This window comes from Phyllobates terribilis, unplaced genomic scaffold (genome assembly GCF_046119375.1).
Source record: "Phyllobates terribilis strain yellow unplaced genomic scaffold, ASM4611937v1 Scaffold_5__5_contigs__length_657084704, whole genome shotgun sequence".
Lineage (NCBI taxonomy): Eukaryota > Metazoa > Chordata > Amphibia > Anura > Dendrobatidae > Phyllobates > Phyllobates terribilis.
The window spans coordinates 138,581,543-138,600,738 of NW_027362765.1; the positions used below are offsets into that span (position 1 = coordinate 138,581,543).

Consider the following 19,196-nt stretch of genomic DNA (forward strand, 5'->3'; position numbering starts at 1 on the left):
GGACATAAAGCATTATATGGTGCCCACAGAGATCACATAACACAAGGATGCCCAGAGACTGCCATAGCAAGAGTATCTCTTTTGTAGTATCAGATGGGGTCCCAACTAGCAACCTCCTACTATTTAACTAGCATGGCCCAATAGACTTTATAAAAAGGGGTTGATCACTTAGGTTGCCGAAGATAAGAATGATGCATGACAGGATGATTATACAACTTACCATGAGCTTTTTGTGTTTGGAAAGGTAAGGCTCTGTTAATTGAGGCTCCTCATTGTCAAGTTTCAAGAGTTCGGTGGTGGCATTGGCAAGGTGCCCTAAGGATTTAATGGACAGGAATTTTACAGTTCAATTGAAAGCCATGCACACACACATATATATATATTATATATATATATATATATATATATATATATATATATATATATATATATATATATATATATATATATATATATATATATATATATATATATATATATACACACACACACATATACACTGCTCATAAAAATAAAGGGAACACTCAAATAACACATCCTAGATCTGAATGAATGAAATATTCTCATTGAATACTTTGTTCTGTACAAAGTTGAATGTGCTGACAACAAAATCACACAAAAATCATCAATGGAAATCAAATTTATTAACCAATGGAGGCCTGGATTTGGAGTCACCCCCAAAATTAAAGTGGAAAAACACACTACAGGCTGATCCAACTTTGATGTAATGTCCTTAAAACAAGTCAAAATGATGGTCAGTATTGTGTGTGGCCTCCACGTGCCTGTATGACCTCCCTACAATGCCTGGGCATGCTCCTGATGAGGTTGCGGATGGTCTCCTGTGGGATCTCCTCCCAGACCTGGACTAAAGCATCCGCCAACTCCTGGACAGTCTGTGGTGCAATGTGACGTTGTTGGATGGAGCTAGACATGATGTCCCAGATGTGCTCAATCGGATTCAGGTCTGGGGAACGGGCGGGCCAGTCCATAGCTTCAATGCCTTCATCTTGCAGGAACTGCTGACACACTCCAGCCACATGAGGTCTGGCATTGTCCTGCATTAGGAGGAACCCAGGGCCAACCGCACCAGCATATGGTCTCACAAGGGGTTTGAGGATCTCGTCTCGGTACCTAATGACAGTCAGGCTACCCCTGGCGAGCACATGGAGGGCTGTGCGGCCCTCCAAAGAAATGCCACCCCACACCATTACTGACCCACTGCCAAACCGGTCATGCTGAAGGATGTTGCAGGCAGCAGATCGCTCTCCACGGCGTCTCCAGACTCGGTCACGTCTGTCACATGTGCTCAGTGTGAACCTGCTTTCATCTGTGAAGAGCACAGGGCGCCAGTGGCGACTTTGCCAATCCTGGTGTTCTGTGGCAAATGCCAAGCATCCTGCACGGTGTTGGGCTGTGAGCACAACCCCCATCTGTGGACATCAGGCCTTCATACCACCCTCATGGAGTCGGTTTCTAACTGTTTGTGCAGACACATGCACATTTGTGGCCTGCTGGAGGTCATTTTGCAGGGCTCTGGCAGTGCTCCTCCTGTTCCTCCTTGCACAAAGGCAGAGGTAGCGGTCCTGCTGCTGGGTTGTTGCCCTCCTACGGCCCCCTCCACGTCTCCTGGTGTACTGGCCTGTCTCCTGGTAGCGCCTCCAGCCTCTGGACACTGCACTGACAGACACAGCAAACCTTCTTGCCACAGCTCGCATTGATGTGCCATCCTGGATGAGCTGCACTACCTGAGCAACTTCTGTGGGTTGTAGAGTCCGTCTGATGCTACCACGGGTGTAAAAGCACAGCCAACATTCAAAAGTGACCAAAACATCAGCCAGAAAGCATTGGTACTGAGATGTGGTCTGTGGTCCACACCTGCAGAACCACTCCTTTATTGAGGGTGTCTTGATAATTGCCAATAATTTCCATCTATTGTCTATTCCATTTGCACAACAGCATGTGAAATTGATTGACAATCAGTGTTGCTTCTTAAGTGGACAGTTTGATTTCACAGAAGTTTGACTTACTTGGAGTTATATTCTGTTGTTTAAGTGTTCCCTTTATTTTTTTTGAGCAGTGTATATATATATATATATATATATATATATATATATATATATATATATATATATATATATACAGTACAGACCAAAAGTTTGGACACACCTTCTCATTTAAAGATTTTTCTGTATTTTCATGCCTATGAAAATTGTACATTCACACTGAAGGCATCAAAACTATGAATTAACACATGTGGAATTATATACTTAACAAAAAAGTGTGAAACAATTGAAAATATGTCTTATATTCTAGGTTCTTCAAAGTAGCCACCTTTTGCTTTGATGACTGCTTTGCACACTCTTGGCATTCTCTTGATGAGCTTCAAGAGGTAGTCACCGGAAATGGTTTTCACTTCACAGGTGTGCCCTGTCAGGCTTAATAAATGGGATTTCTTGCCTTATAAATGGGGTTGGGACCATCAGTTGTGTTGTGCAGAATTCTGGTGGATACACAGCTGATAGTCCTACTGAATAGACTGTTAGAATTTATATTATGGCAAGAAAAAAGCAGCTAAATAAAGAAAAACGAGTGGCCATCATTACTTTAAGAAATGAAGGTCAGTCAGTGCGAAAAATTGGAAAAACTTTGAAAGTGTCCCCAAGTGCAATTGCAAAAACCATCAAGCTCTACAAAGAAACTGGCTCACATGAGGACCGCCCCAGGAAAGGAAGACCAAGAGTCACCTATGCTTCTGAGGATAAGTTTATCCGAGTCACCAGCCTCAGAAATCGCAGGTTAACAGCAGCTCAGATTAGAGACCAGGTCAATACCACACAGAGTTCTAGCAGCAGACACATCTCTTCAACAACTGTTAAGAGGAGACTTTGTGCAGCAGGCCTTCATGGTAAAATAGCTGCTAGGAAACCACTGCTAAGGACAGGCAATAAGCAGAAGAGACTTGTTTGGGCTAAAGAACACAAGGAATGGACATTAGACCAATGGAAATCTGTACTTTTGTCTGATGAGTCCAAATTTGAGATCTTTGGTTCCAACCACCGTGTCTTTGTGCGACGCAGAAAAGGTGAACAGATGGACTCTACATGTCTGGTTCCCACCGTGAAGCATGGAGGAGGAGGTGTGATGGTGTGGGGGTGCTTTGCTGGTGACACTGTTGGGGATTTATTCAAAATTGAAGGCATACTGAATCAGCATGGCTACCACAGCATCTTGCAGCGGCATGCTATTCCATCCGGTTTGCGTTTATTTGGACCATCATTTATTTTTCAACAGGACAATGATTCCAAACACACCTCCCGGCTGTGTAAGGGCTATTTGACCAAGAACGAGAGTGATGGGGTGCTACGCCACATGACCTGGCCTCCACAGTCACCAGACTTGAACCCAATCGAGATGGTTTGGGGTGAGCTGGACCGCAGAGTGAAGGCAAAAGGACCAACAAGTGTTAAGCATCTCTGGGAACTCCTTCAAGATTGTTGGAAGACCATTTCCGGTGACTACCTCTTGAAGCTCATCAAGAGAATGCCAAGAGTGTGCAAAGCAGTCATCAAAGCAAAAGGTGGCTACTTTGAAGAACCTAGAATATAAGACATATTTTCAGTTGTTTCACACTTTTTTGTTAAGTATATAATTCATAGTTTTGAAGCCTTCAGTGTGAATGTACAATATTCATAGTCATGAAAATACAGAAAAATCTTTAAAAGAGAAGGTGTGTCCAAACTTTTGGTCTGTACTGTATATATATATATATATATATATATATACATATACATACACACGCCAAATTCCTAAATTGAACCTACAGTGTACTAACTACTTAGCTAGTGTTTGTTGGACAATCAAGGCTTCTTCACGGTGGTTATCTGAGAGAAAATTAAAATCAATAAATGCGCGTCCATTACTGTCTTTGTTCTCAGTAATCGAAAGTCAAAATTTATGTTACTCTTGGCTTAATTGAACAGTAGGAGATCACTTCACTACTACATAGAAATGCCCTACCTGGTCACATGAAAGGATAGTTGTCTGTGTACTGACCCGTTATATTTGATATTTCCATGTTTTTAGAGGACAGGGCCAATCAAATCATCTGACAGGTCACCTGTTAGTCACTTATATGGCATTTTTAGATCTCATTAAAGGCCTGTCTAGTGAATATCATACGACAGGTCTTCTTCTATTGATACCTTCCTTGAGTAACTTCTAAATGTCTTCCTAAAGGCAGCCAGTTAACATGGCCACTTACGGCGAATCTCAGCGGTGGCGTACTTTGGGATCATAGAATCTATGGTGAGCTCTGGGTGAAGAATACATCCATGAGTGTAGACATCCATTGGCAGGCTCTCTAGAGTTTCTCTGTACTGAAGAACCCTGGAGTGGAGGAGGCTTCCAGCTTCTGGTATTAACTGTGGAATAAGTTCTGGAATACAAACACAACATGAAATATATCATAAGTCACGAACCATCAGACTCCAGTCCAGCAGGTACTCCTAAAGGAACTCTTTTGCTAGGCCATACCCTTTTAAATTGAAGCTAGTCGAAGGACCCAAAAACATAGTACCTAGACAGCAGCCCATTTACTGATAGAACCAAGTGTTAGGCAGTGCACATGCTGAAACCATTATTTGGCCGACTGGGGATTCAAATTTTGCCTCCCAGAATTAATTAAGACAGTGGGCAATATCTTATCAATATAGTAACACTGGTGGCTTGCAATGTGATAAAACAAATTAGCTACAAACATTGGAAGGGTGTCTCACAGTCAGGTCCTGTCCTGCTCTGCTCTTATTCACATTGACGCTGTTTGACATATGGTAAGGTTTTAATACTGGAGACAGCTAGGACCATCTCGATAGGTACACCTTGTCGCAGCGGGATGGCTTTTATGCTTTAAATAAGTACCCTATGTTATTTATATGTACCATTACTATTTAATGGCTGTAGGGTATATGGTCACTTTGTTTTTTTTCCTTGGGTTTTGTATGTGAAATGGCCGCAGTGTGAACGTGCGCTTACATTTTGCACGTATAATACCTTATAGTTCGGCTTAATACTTAGGTTTAGATACATTGAAAGACCCTTTCTAGCAAATTTGTTGTGTTGATTAGGAAATTTTTTAAAGGACTGTATAAGATCTTGTAGAAACTCTGCTACGCTTTCTCAAGGGTTTGTCTGGAATTGCAACATTCATAGGACTGGAGCTGGGCTGCAATACTACATACAGCCTGTGGACAACGGTGGTGCTGTTTGTGACGGTTTTGGAAACAGTCATGTTCTCTAAACCCTTTTAACCCCTTTAAGGAAATACATCATCGGCACAATGAGAGGGGTCACTACACCAAGCAACACGTTAACATATACAGCAATATTCCATCAGGTGTCATATATATATTCTTTTACAATATCTTCTAACCTTCAGCTCGCCCCCAGCATGTTCATTTACAAGTCACAAGGCTCAGTGAAGCCGACAAGCAGCAATAATTTAGGCCTTTACCAGTGTTAACAGCTGGCTGCTCCCAGATGGCATTTTAAGAAGGAAATTAAAGTGTGATCAGAGAGTCGGGCAATGCAGAAAATGCACATAAAAGAATGGCTGCGTCTTCTTTCTCCTGTTCATTGCACTAAGTGAAGGCGTTTACCATAAATTACAGCCAGTGCCAGAAGAAAAGGAAAGGTGCGGAGAATTTATAGATGCAGAAGTCTCACTTTGCAGATACAAATATTAGCTGCTACATATATCCTGATTAGTGTTGAGCATTCCGATACTGAAATATCGGGTATCGGCCGATATTCGCGGTATCGGAATTCCGATACTTAATTCCGATACTTTTACAATATCGAATACCGGAATCGGAAGTTCCCATAATGTCTGCGCTCTGCAGTGTCTCTGAAGGATGACAAGCTGGATGGCAGCGCTCAGCTGAGATCCAGCCTGTCATCAGAATGCCATCCCAGCGTGGGAGAATTCTCCTGATCGTTTAAAAGCCGGCGGGCGGTAAAAAGCCACCGGCTTTTAAACAATCACACAGCCCCATACTGCTTCCCCGCAGCCTCCCACCCCGATCCTCCGCTCCCCTCGCCACCTCCCATCCCGATCGTAAGTTAGGACCGGGCGGGGAGCGCAGCACCAAGGAGCGGGGAGCGAAGGACCCGGGCGGGGAAGCCGGCAGTGAAAAGACTTCACCGCCGGCTTTCCCGTTCTGTGCTGCGCTTTCCCGCCGGTTATTTCAAATGAACAGCTGAGGTATCAGGTGATGCTGATCAGCTGTTCATTTGAAGTCGCCGCGGTGCCCTCAGAGGGTTCACGTGAGTTCATGCTTGACTGCATTGCATGAACTCACATGAACTTTCCCACGGCCGCACAGGTCAGCCTCACCTCCCAGACGATCAGCCCGTCATGATTGGTGTGTGTGGGTGTCTGTGCGCGGTGTCTGCGAGTGTGTGCGGGGTGTCTGTGCGTGTGTCTGCGAGTGTGTGCGGTGTCTGTGCGATGTCCGCGGGTGTGTGCGTGCAGGCAGACATAGGCCGATGTGACACTACTACTCCCATCGGCCTATGTCTGTCCCCTGTCCACTCGTGCCAGCAGGATCAGCTCGATGGGAGCAGTAGTTCCCATCAGCCTGATCCTGCTATTTAAATTGCCCTACTGTGTCCCCAATAAATTTTAAATACATGTCATTGGTGGCCAGTGGTTACCTAAAATAAATTAGTTTATACATTACCTGTCCCCGCCGATCGCCACCTAAAATAAAGTAAAAAATAAAAAACTACACCTATACTCACCTAGACACCTAATTCCCCGAAGCCATCGATCTCCTGTAATAAAATATAAAATAATAAACCACAACCTTATCCTTACCCCTCCGAAGTAGTCCACGAGTGTCCCACGATGATCTCCTGTTTAGAGCAGCCACATAGAATGTGACCGCTCTGAACCGCTGCCGCCGCTAGAATGATGGGGCCGTAAAGCAGCCCCGTCATTGCATAAGCGGGTTCGCCGGAGTTCAGGCAGCGCTGCTCCGGTTAGCTCCTTTACGGCCCTGCTGTATCGTGAGAAATTCCCACGGTACAGCAGTGCCGTAAAGGAGGTCTCCGGAGCTGCGCTGCCTGAATGCACTCCGGTGACCTCAGTCAGTGGCTCCTGCTGCCGGGAGCGGACGTGTTCCCGGCAGTGTGAGCTTACAGCAGCAATGACAGCTGTCACATCTCCAGATGTGACAGCTGTGCATGGGAGATCAGCGCAGGAACGTGGACAGGTAACTATTTTTTTTTAGTAAACTAAGAATTAAATAAAATTGTGTGTTTTATTTCAAATAAATTATTTTTTTCTGGGTGTAGTGTGTTTTTTCTTTTTAACACTTTGTAGGTTAGTAATGGGGGTGTCTTATAGACGCCCATCATTACTAACCTGGGCTTCATGGCAGCTGGCGCTGACATGAACCCCACCACTATTACCCCCTGCCACCGCACCAGGGCAGCGTGGAAGAGCGAGGCTAAGTGCCAGAGTTGGCGCATCCTATGGATGCGCCATTTCTGGAGCGGCTGACGGCTGGTGTTTCTAGCCTGGGAGGGGGCCAATATTCATGGCACCCTTCCTGGGCTATTAATATCAGCCCCCAGCTGTCCGCCTAGCCTTTGCTAGCTATTAAATAGGGGGTACCCCACGTCATTTTTTGGGGGGGTCCCCCATTTTAATAGCTATTAAAGGCTAGGTATTCAGCTGGGGGCTGATATTAGTAGCCTGGGAAGCTCCGTGGGTATTACCCACTTCCCAGGCTTCAAACATCTGCCCCAGCCGTCTGCTTAACCTCCGCTAGAGACTAAAATTATGGGGGATCCCACGCCAATTTTTTTTAAATAAATCCTTTATTTTAACACTAAATGACATTTGAGGAGTTAATAAAGATGCAGTCCCTAAATTATTATTTATTTTTTAATTAATTTTTCCCAAAAATTTTGACGTGGGCTTTGCCATATTTTTGTATGCCAGCCAGGTACAGCATCCAGCTTCTATGAACGCCTCATTTTCCGGGGTGGCTGCGGACTGCAATTTGCACCGGGGGGGCGGGCAGAAAGCTTGGGCCTCCCTGAGCTGCAGATTCCAGCCCCCAGCTGCCTAGTTGTACCTGGCTGGACACACAAATAGGGAGAAGCCCCACGTATTTTTTTTTTTAATTATTTCATGAAATTCATGAAATAATAAAGAAAAAAAGGGCTTCCCTATATTGTTGTGTCCGGCCAGGTACAAATAGGCAGCTGGTGGTTGGGCGCAGCCCGTTCCTGCCTGCTGTACCTGGCTGGACACAAATATAGTGCGAAGCCCCACGTCAATTTTTTTTTAATTATTTCAGGAAATTCATGAAATAATTTAAAAAAAATTGACGTGGGGCTTCGCACTATATTTGTGTCCAGCCAGGTACAGCAGGCAGGAACGGGCAGCCCCCAACCACCAGCTGCCTATTTGTACCTGGTTGGACACAACAATATAGGGAAGCCCTTTTTTTCTTAATTATTTCATGAATTTCATGAAATAATTAAAAAAAAAATACGTGGGGCTTCGCCCTATTTTTGTGTCCAGCCAGGTACAACTAGGCAGATGGGGGCTGGAATCCGCAGCGCAGGGAGGCCCAAGCTTTCTGGGCCCCACCCGCTGCAAATTGCAGTCCGCAGCCACCCCGGAAAATGGCGCGTTCATAGAAGCGCCATCTTCTGGCGCTGTACCCAACTCATCCAGGGCCCTGGTGCGCTGGCTCACTGGGTAATAAAGGGGTTAAGGCCAGCTTGGCATTATCAGCTGGCCCTAAGCCCGAAATTCATGGCGTCACGCCAATATTAGACATGACCACCATGAATTTCTAGTAAAGTATTTAAAAAAAACACAACACCCAGAAAAAAGTCCTTTAATTGAAATAAACACACAATTCGTTATTGCTCTAAATTAAACTCTACTTACCATCACGCCCATTCCAGCTGAAGCCAACAATCTCCTGCAATAAAAGTAAAATAATAAACCAACCTCATCCTTACCTTTCCATGGTTCCCACGACAGCTTCAGCTCTGCTACATCGAGATGACAGGCTGGACCACAGCAGAACGCTGCCATCCAGCCTGTCATCCCGCAGACACTGAGAAGCGCAGGCATGCTTGCGCTCCTCAGTGTCTCTCTGTGACGGCATAAAGATGAGCCGAGGTCATGTCCAATGAACTCGGCTCACCTCATGCACGTCACTGACAGCGTGGGAAAATTCTCCTGCACTCAGCGCTTCGGCGTGAGAATTTTCCCACGCTGTCAGTGACGTGAATGAGGTGAGGTCATGTCCAATGAACTCAGCTCACCTCATGCACGTCACTGACAGCGTGGGAAAATTCTCACGCTGAAGCGCTGAGTGCAGGAGAATTCTCCCACGCTGTCAGTGACGTACATGAGGTGAGCTGAGTTCATTGGACATGAACTTGACTCATCTGGATGCCGTCACAGAGAGACACTGAGGAGCGCAAGCATGCCTGCGCTTCTCAGTGTCTGCGGGATGACAGGCTGGATGGCAGCGTTCTGCTGCGGTCCAGCCTGTCATCTCGATGTAGCAGAGCTGAAGCTGTCCTGGGAACCATGGAAAGGTAAGGATGAGGTTGCTTTATTATTTTTCTTTTATTGCAGGAGATCGTTGGCTTCAGCTGGAATGGGCGTGATGGTAAGTAGAGTTTAATTTAGAACAATAAAGAATTGTGTGTTATTTCAATTAAAGGACTTTATTCTGGGTGTTTGTGTTTTTTTTTTAACTTTGACTATGGGGTTAGTAATGGGGGTGTCTTATAGACGCCTCTCCATTACTAACCTGGGCTTGATGTCAGCTGGCATTATAAGCTGACATCAACCCCAGCCCTATTACCCCACTGCCACCGCTACAGGGCAGTGGGAAGAGCAAGGCTAAGTGCCAGAATTGGCGCATCCTATGGATGCGCCATTTCTGGGGCGGCTGACGGCTGGTGTTTCTAGCCTGGGAGGGGGCCAATATTCATGGCACCCTTCCTGGGCTATTAATGTCAGCCCCCAGCTGTCTGCCTAGCCTTTGCTAGCTATTAAATTAGGGGGGACCCCACGTCATTTTTTTGAGGGGGTCCCCCATTTTAATAGCTAGTAAAGGCTAGGTATTCAGCTGGGGGCTGATATTAGTAGCCTGGGAAGCTCCGTGGGTATTACCCCCTTCCCAGGCTTCAAACATCTGCCCCAGCCGTCTGCTTAACCTCCGCTAGAGACTAAAATTAAGGGGAACCCCACGCCAATTTTTTTTTAAATAAATCCTTTATTTTAACACTAAATGACAAGTACAGTAAGCAACACTGTCACTGTACTACATATATATGTGACTGACATGTTTCTATCTATCTAATCTATGTGTGAAGCTCTATTTTGTCTGTTATAAATTGTCGGGTACCGCTGCTGAATTGCCGGCCGGCTTTTTTAAAGAGACACTGCATGAAAACACTATTATTTTTTGAAATAAATCCTTTACACTAAATGACAAGTACAGTAAGCAACACTGTCACTGTACTTCATATATATGTGACTGACATGTTTCTATCTATCTAATCTATGTGTGAAGCTCTATTCTTTCTGTTCTAAATTGTCGGGTACCGGTGTATGCCGCTGATGAATTGCCAGCTTTTCATGTAATACATTCTACATTATTCTTACTTGTTTTACTTCATGTAGAATTAACCTACAAGGAAAGAAAGGGTTTATTTTCATTCCGATATTTGTGTCCCATTGACTTGCATTGGTTTCCGGTATCGGAATCGGCGATATCCGATACTTTTTGGGTATCGGTCCGATCCAATCCGATACGATATTTCCTGATATCGGAAGGTATCGCTCAACACTAATCCTGATAGAAGGACGGTTACCATATACAGTCATCAATCATCCACCCTGTCTAAAGCAGGTAATAGAAGCATAACTATCATAGATTAGTGAATCTCGCCCTTGTTACTATAGTGGAATTATTGACTTTTTTCTTCTTCGAGAGAACCACTATTCACACTCCTACATTTTAAGAATACCAAAAAAACACGATGAATGCAAGTCCTGTAATGATAAAGTCACGATTTTGTTGGTCAACTAGTAAACAAAGAAACAAACACCATAATATGATAAAAACATATTATGTATACATCAGGTACACACAGTAAGAGGAAAAAGAGGAAAACAAAAAATTCCGAAGAATAAAAAAAGAGAAAATATAGAGTATCTACATAAGGAGGGTAATAGGGAGGGGGTTGTACAGACAAACTATATTAAAATTATGTCTTGGTGTCAATAAAACACATCACACAATAGTAATGGACCTCTAACGAGTATCCCCAGTACAATATATAATTCAGATGTAGCAAACATCAAGAGAGACAAAACAATAATATTACCATGAAGATGCCTGTTATACAGACAGCCATCTTCGCCCGACACGCATTTCGCATTCATTCTTTCACACCCCCAGATGAAGCGGTAAATGCGAAACGCACATCAGGCTAGGGTAGCTGCCTGCATAATACAAATCTTCTTGGTAATATTATTGTTTTGTCTCTCTTGATATCTGTTACACTTGCGTTATGACTCGCCCCCTGGGCCGTGGGGCACTCGGGACCGGACTTCAGGGCAGTGCTGGGGGGGTAGTAGTGGCGACCCGGTCCCGTGGCTAAGGGTGGTCAGACCAGTGGCAGTCTATGATGTGCTGTAGGTAATGTCCGACTACGCCACCCGTGGATTGCGGTCAGGGCTAACCGCCGCTGCAGTGCAGACCGCTGAGGCTGATGGTGTTTGCAGCTGAGGTAGTGTTACTCCCCACGGGAAGAGTGCAGCCCCAGGGCAGTGTAGAGGATGGTGGGGGTGATGGTGCTGAGAGTCCCAGTGCCGTTAGTGCTGGAGGAGCAAGGAGTACACAGACAACGTACTGCAGTCCAATAGCTTTTACTCACAGTTCATATGCTCCGGGTCACTTCAGCGCAAGCAGTGACCACCCAAGCCATGCGGTGTCCACCAGGTGAGGGACTCGGTCAACCCCCAGGCACTTCAGGAGTATGGTTCAAAGCTCCTTCCTATCCTTCCTTTGGCTCATGTCCCACCAGTGACCAAGCTTTTGTCTAGCTCCCGCGGGTCTATGCAGGCAAACGTGGGCCCCGTTTCCCGCTACCCTATATGGTATGCCTTCCTAGCAAGGTTTAGCAAGGGGTCGCACCAAGTGATGGTCGCGACCTCCGGTACTTGGCTGAAGATTATTAGCTTCCACCAAATTGGGATCCAGTACCCTCTTCTTGCCTGACCCGTCACCCGATTCACATTGGTCCTTAGGGTCCCTTCCACCTTCTTGTTCCTGAGCCCTTCTGTTTCTTGGCCACTTCTTTCCCTTTCCTGTTCCTTCTCTTCTCCTCCGTTCCTTCTCCTCTCAGGCCCCGGCCTTTTCTCTAGGCCTGCCTCTGAGCAGAGTTCCTACAGAGCCTCTGCTCCCTGTCTTCTCCTCTCTCTGTACTTCGCTGAACAGACTGACCCTGAACTAAGATGGTGCCCACCTTTTATACCTCCCTCTAGAACTTGAGCCCAGATGACCAGCAACCAATGGGCTCCTACCTACGCTCAAGAACCGTCCCCTCCTGCTCCTACATCACCGGGTTTTCCTCCCCCCTCCCCACTCCAGCCAGGGACAGATTCTGTCGTGCCTGCATTACTGTCTAATGGGAGCACCGTTGAGCTGTCCCCCGGAAATGGGGTGTGTGTGATGCATGCAGCCTACCGAGCACTGGTCCATACTCCATCCTTACCCGGGAGTGGAATATCACACCTCTGGCAGAGGTGCAATACCTCTGTAGCGACCGAGTCCTCGGGGCGCTACACGTTACATATTGTACTATGGATACTCTTTAGAGGTCTATTACCATCATATTTTGCCAACATCAAGACACTTACCTTAATATAATTTGTCACAACAATACCCTCCCTCTTTTTTCTCTTCTGTTTTTTTCTGATATTACTTTTTGTTTATCTGCTATATCCATACAATATATATCTTTTAGCATCTTGATATATATATTTTTTAAACTGACCAATAAAATCATGATTTTGTCAGTACACTCCTGTATTTTGGTATTTTTGTTGTTCTTTTGGTGCTCGCTAGCATTGATCGAGTATGTGTCATTAACCCTTTCCGGCAAGCACTCTCGGGTGCTCGCCGAGTATTTTGGCGTGCTTGGCGTTTCATTCACTGTCGCCGTGCCTGCAAGTGTCACGGCTGTTAGACAGCTGTGACACATTCAGAGATTGCCTGTCTGATCAATTTGATCAACACTAATGCTAGCTAAAGACTTTATACAGTGGACAGTTTGTCTGAGTTGTGTTTTCCTATATTTTAGAAGCTTAGCATAGGAACAAGTAATGCATTAAAGGGTTATCCCGTGAAGACTCTCATCTATAGGAGAGGAGATAACTTATCAATCGATGAGAGTCCAACACTTGGACTGGCAGAGAACATCGGAATGGGGCACCTTTATCCCCATTATAAAGGAGCAGCAGTGCACACACTCGACAACTGCCCCATTCTTTCCCTATGGGGCTGCCAAGCGCTGTGCTTTGGTCTTTCCAGCAGCCCCATGGAGAATGAATGGACTGACGGTCGAGTATCCGACCTGTTGCTAGATTCTAACTGGGATAAAAGTACCTCTGTTGGGGATAAAAAGGTGTGAATAATAGGACCCCAAGTGAACAATGAGTTATCACCTATAAATTAACTATAGTCTGGATAACATTTGTTGTCTGTTTAGCCTGTGCCATGTCAAACATTTTTGGCAGGCTGCAATCAGTTTGCTTAAGCTATCAGGGCTTACAGGGAGTTACCATTTCACATTGTGGAGACCACAAGCTGCAGTATGGAGATTTATAGCTCAGGCAATTGTAAAAGACTACGCAAATTAACTCTCTACAAGGAGGAGGAAAGTTATCTTTCTAGTGCCACTCATTGAAGTCAATATATATAAATACCTGAAACTATAGTGAATGTGGATACTGCCACATATAGTGGTCAGAGGATTTTTCCACATAAACGGTATATACAGCTCCAAAGATGCATATTATATGACAAGGAGAACAAATTGGAGTTTAACAGTAAAAAAGGTAATTTTATTAGTTACAAAAATTCATTAAAAATAGAAAAGGGTGTATACAAAAGACAGAGTCAGGTACCAAACATTGGTGAATTCAGTATTACCTAAATATATAGTGCCATGTTCTTGGGCATAGATTCCCAGGTAATTGACAGAGTGGTCAGTGGATAAATGTCACATAAGTGTGATCCAATCTAAGGAACCATCTTACCCATAATTACAGTCACCCAGGTCTGCTACCAGGAAGAAGAAATTGGACAGGTGGACACCAGAGGACCATTAAGGGGATAGGAGGGAATGATTGTCCATTTGACAGCTGTCATGCTGAACTTCAGTGACTAATCGTGGTTGTGTAACCACTGCACCAATAGACCGTGACTTACTTCTGCCTAGCTTGAGGCAAACATCAATACCTACTATTCCAGACAGGGAGAAGTAATGGTATGGACCAGAATGAGGGGCCTAATTAAATCTTTTAGGTTCCCCTATCTGGTTCCAGCTCATTTATCCATGAATAAGAACTGAATGACTCTGAAATACATAGGAAAAAGGTCAATCAACATTTTAGATGCACTTGGTTATGTCAATGTTTTAACTTTATTGGAATACAACTTGCATTTATTATCTGGAATATGGCTGGAGGACTCTTTACCTTAACCAGTTCATGCCACCATATTGCTCCCCATTTGGGACAGTAGGTTTTGCTGAATACCTTAATCATGGAGAAAAAAAAACCCTGAGTAAGCTCTCAGCCCTCATAAGAAAAAGAAATGTAGCCAACCTGGACTATTACCCCTGTCCACCATGTCCCCATACAAGCCACTCTGTACACATGGCTTTGCCAGCTGTTGATTCTTGGCTACTCCATCAGCTAATATTACCTAGTGGGCATGGTAATATCATTTATGTTGCGGGCATGGTAATATCATTTATGTTGCGGGCATGGTAATATATTTTATGCTGTGGGCATGGTAATATATAATTTATGCTGTGGGCATGGTAATATATAATTTATGCTTTGGGCATGGTAATATCATTTATGCTGTGGGCATGGTTATATATCATTTATGCTGTGGCCATGGTAATATAATTTATACTGTGGGCATGGTAATATAATTTATATTGTGGGCATGGTAATATAATTTATATTGTGGGCATGGTTATATAATTTATGCTGTGGGCATGGTTATATAATTTATGCTGTGGGAATGGTGAAGTCATTTATGCTGTGGGCATGGTGAAATAATTTATGCTGTGGGCATGGTGAAGTCATTTATGCTGTGGGCATGGTGAAGTCATTTATGCTGTGGGCATGGTGAAGTCATTTATGCTGTGGGCATGGTGAAGTCATTTAGGCTGTGGGCATGGTTCTATATAATTTATGCTGTGGGCATGGTTATATATCATTTATGCTGTGGGCATGGTGAAGTCATTTATGCTGTGGGCATGGTGAAGTCATTTATGCTGTGGGCATGGTGAAGTCATTTAGGCTGTGGGCATGGTTCTATATAATTTATGCTGTGGGCATGGTTATATATCATTTATGCTGTGGGCATGGTGAAGTCATTTATGCTGTGGGCATGGTGAAGTCATTTATGCTGTGGGCATGGTGAAGTCATTTATGCTGTGGGCATGGTTAGTTCAGTCCAATGAAATAATATTTTCACATTTCTGATAAACAAGACAATACTTTACCACCCACGAAATTGTTCTCAACGTAGTCTATGATCTGGTTATAATCACTTATGATGTTATCTCCATGGATTACTACTGGCACTTCCTCCCCAAGATTGAGTCTCATGAACCATGGCTCTTTCTGTTCTGCTAGGGGCAGGCTGACGTCTCGCTCGTCACATGGCAAACCTTTCTCTGAAATCACCAAACGTATCTGCAACAGGAGAAGAAGAAACTCTTTTTATAGACAGAAAACATTTCCACTATGACAGTGATTAAAATGGTGCAATGTGGATGAGGCTCATCTAGTACCAAACGCCTCTTTAACCTCTATTCCAGGCAGTGATCTTTCTGTTAATGACAAACACAGGAAAATGGATGCCCAAAACCTTCTAGCGATACCCAAAAAACATTGCCTTAATACCAAGTTTACAAATTAAATTTGCTGTCGTTCCACTTTGGACAAGTCCACTTTGTGAAAAGAATCAGCTGTGATCAGTAGTAATCTATAAGGTAAAGCAGCAGTAAGTGTCTTATTTCTCTGCAGTGCCCCCACAGGGGAAATTAAGTATTACACACTGAAATCAATTTTACCTATTCATCATATTTGGCCTTCCAGAGTGACAGATGCTCTTTGTATTTGATCTCCACTTTGGCTGAATGGGAATCATGGTGGACACCCCCATTTCCTTTCCATATAGGATATCTGAAAATGTTTTTTTTAAAACAAAACAAAACAGAAAACCCCTTTAACTTGTTCTGACTGACTGAATACATTGTTAGGGCTCGTTCAGATGAACGTGTAATCTTTCTGTGTTTGCCACAGAGCGTATTGACCCATCATATTTAGTGTATCAGTGCACATGGCCTATTTTCCACTGAGACCGTTGCTCAGTGTTGAAAAAGTCGCAGTATGCACTACTAGGTAATCTGTACGGACCAAAATAATGCATGCAAAGTAAAGACAGCTCCGACATCCGTCCGCAATGTGATACTGCGTTAGGAGCTGAACACAGAACCAGTAATGTTTGTGACTGGCCCGATTTCCAGTAATGCCATCAGAACCCGGCTTAGCACTATTTCACAAGTCCATTTTTTTTTATTGTATGTGAAAAACAAGGATCAATTTTTTGGATTCGATTTTCATTGTTAGCTTTACCATCAGTTTTATCAGTTTTTCTCATATAGAAAAACGTGACGGAGCTTCTCAAGCTTGATCTAGCAAACAGGAAGTGAAAAATGGACAGAACATGGATGCAAGTAGGGTGCCATCAGTGTGCTGTCTGAGTTTTTCATGGACACATAAACATGTCCGATTTTGATCCAAGCCAAGGATGTAAATCACTATTAAAGGTGATTTCTATTCTTGACTCAGGTCAAAATCGAACTTGTCCACAAAAAAAAAGCTGTGTGGACAGCCCCATAGACTAATCGGTACATGTTCTATCCTTGAGAAAACACAGGTAGAACAAATAGCTTAAACACTAGATAAGGCCTAAGACCAAGTATGATAATGCCCTCTGCACAAAAGCACTTAGGGCCTCCGTAGCACTTTACAGCTCCAGTCAAGGTGATTAGGTGACATCTATGCAGAAAGGTTTGTCAGGTGCATTATTCGCATCCGTCCCTGATAATGCATTATAACTGAGCATTCGCTGTGGCTTCAGAAATAACCATGACTGAGCAGAACAGTATAATGTTCCCTATGCTTTAATGCACAACAACAGCTGACTCAGGAATACATAGTAGACTAGTAGACAGATGCAGCAGAGCTTTGTGTGTCAAACAATACTTTCACACTAGGATTAAATCTATCTACAGTATGCATCTTTTTTCCATAGTAAACTAAAGACCCATTAACAAATAACAAAACTTGAACACCACTCACTCGCGACACATGTGCCTCAGATGCTACTGTAAAGGGGGGACTCTGCCTCCCACTCACTCGCGACACATGTGCCTCAGATGCTACTGTAAAGGGGGGACTCTGCCTCCCACTCACTCGCGACACATGTGCCTCAGATGCTACTGTAAAGGGGGGACTCTGCCTCCCACTTACTCGCGACACATGTGCCTCAGATGCTACTGTAAAGGGGGGACTCTGCCTCCCACTCACTCGCGACACATGTGCCTCAGATGCTACTGTAAAGGGGGGACTCTGCCTCCCACTCACTCGCGACACATGTGCCTCAGATGCTACTGTAAAGGGGGGACTCTGCCTCCCACTCACTCGCGACACATGTGCCTCAGATGCTACTGTAAAGGGGGGACTCTGCCTCCCACTCACTCGTGACACCTGTGCCTCAGATGCTACTGTAAAGGGGGGACTCTGCCTCCCACTCACTCGCGATACATGTGCCTCTGATGCTACTGTAAAGGGGGGACTCTGCCTCCCACTCACTCGTGACACCTGTGCCTCAGATGCTACTGTAAAGGGGGGGCTCTGCCTCCCACTCACTCGCGACACATGTGCCTCAGATGCTACTGTAAATGGGGGGCTCTGCCTCCCACTCACTCGTGACACATGTGCCTCAGATGCTACTGTAAAGGGGGGACTCTGCCTCCCACTCACTCGTCCACTCACCTATCTCAATAGGCTGTCAATGAGCTAAGAGCACAGCCAGTTCTTACATCCACACCACATTTTTGGCTGCCACCACTCGCCATTTTGACTCTTGCACTGGGTCATACTCTAGAACACACGACACCCAGCTTTCCAGAGCACCTGATGGGTACTCTTCTTACACTCTGGCATACACAGAGTAACACAACCAAGCTAGTCTAGCCCTCTTCCAGGTGTGTGGTTGGTTACGTTTAGAGCAGCGAGGAACAACTTATTGCATTTTAGATTTAATATACAAAAATAAGTATAGTGCTTAAAAAAGGTTACAAAAGATGGAATCATAAAAAGACATACATACAGGAAAAACAGTATAAAATAAAAGGGATAAAATACAGATACGTCTTACAAATTGGATCCGTGAGAGCTTCTGGAGGAGGAGAATGACACAGGAATTATGGACAGATCTGCAATACTGGTTGCTTCTTCTGGAGTCTTACACTGATTGGTAGATGAGATGTTATAAAGGGGTCGACAAGACCCATCACTCCTCTCTCAGCTGAGGTAAGAGGGGGACAGCTGATTAGAATCGATTCTAATCCAGTTTTAGCCCATATTTCTGCTGGCGGTCATTTATTCACCACAAACCTCCTAGAGAAATAATATGTCCGTGATCTTACCGAACACCCTTCAAGCATTCTATACATACCATACATGAATATGATATATCCATAATTCAGGATGATATTAGGCTCCTGTGGGTTGCGAGCTACCAAAACTTTTGCAATTTCACCCAAAGATG

The 19,196-nt window shown here is 44.4% G+C and overlaps 1 protein-coding gene across 2 annotated transcripts in view; it reads right to left on the reverse strand.

Annotated features, from left to right (window-relative positions):
- The window catches only part of GDAP1L1 (ganglioside induced differentiation associated protein 1 like 1), a 110,270-nt gene that overhangs the window by 21,271 nt on the left and 69,803 nt on the right, over positions 1 to 19,196 (reverse strand). For both annotated transcript variants that reach the window (XM_073683071.1, XM_073683070.1), the window contains exons 2-4: positions 15,856 to 16,048; positions 4,262 to 4,435; positions 221 to 315 (exon numbers count right to left, since the gene is read on the reverse strand). In XM_073683071.1, coding sequence (XP_073539172.1) covers positions 221 to 315; positions 4,262 to 4,435; positions 15,856 to 15,961 — 375 coding nt within the window. In that variant the 5' untranslated portion in view covers positions 15,962 to 16,048. The remainder of the gene's footprint in view (positions 1 to 220; positions 316 to 4,261; positions 4,436 to 15,855; positions 16,049 to 19,196) is intronic.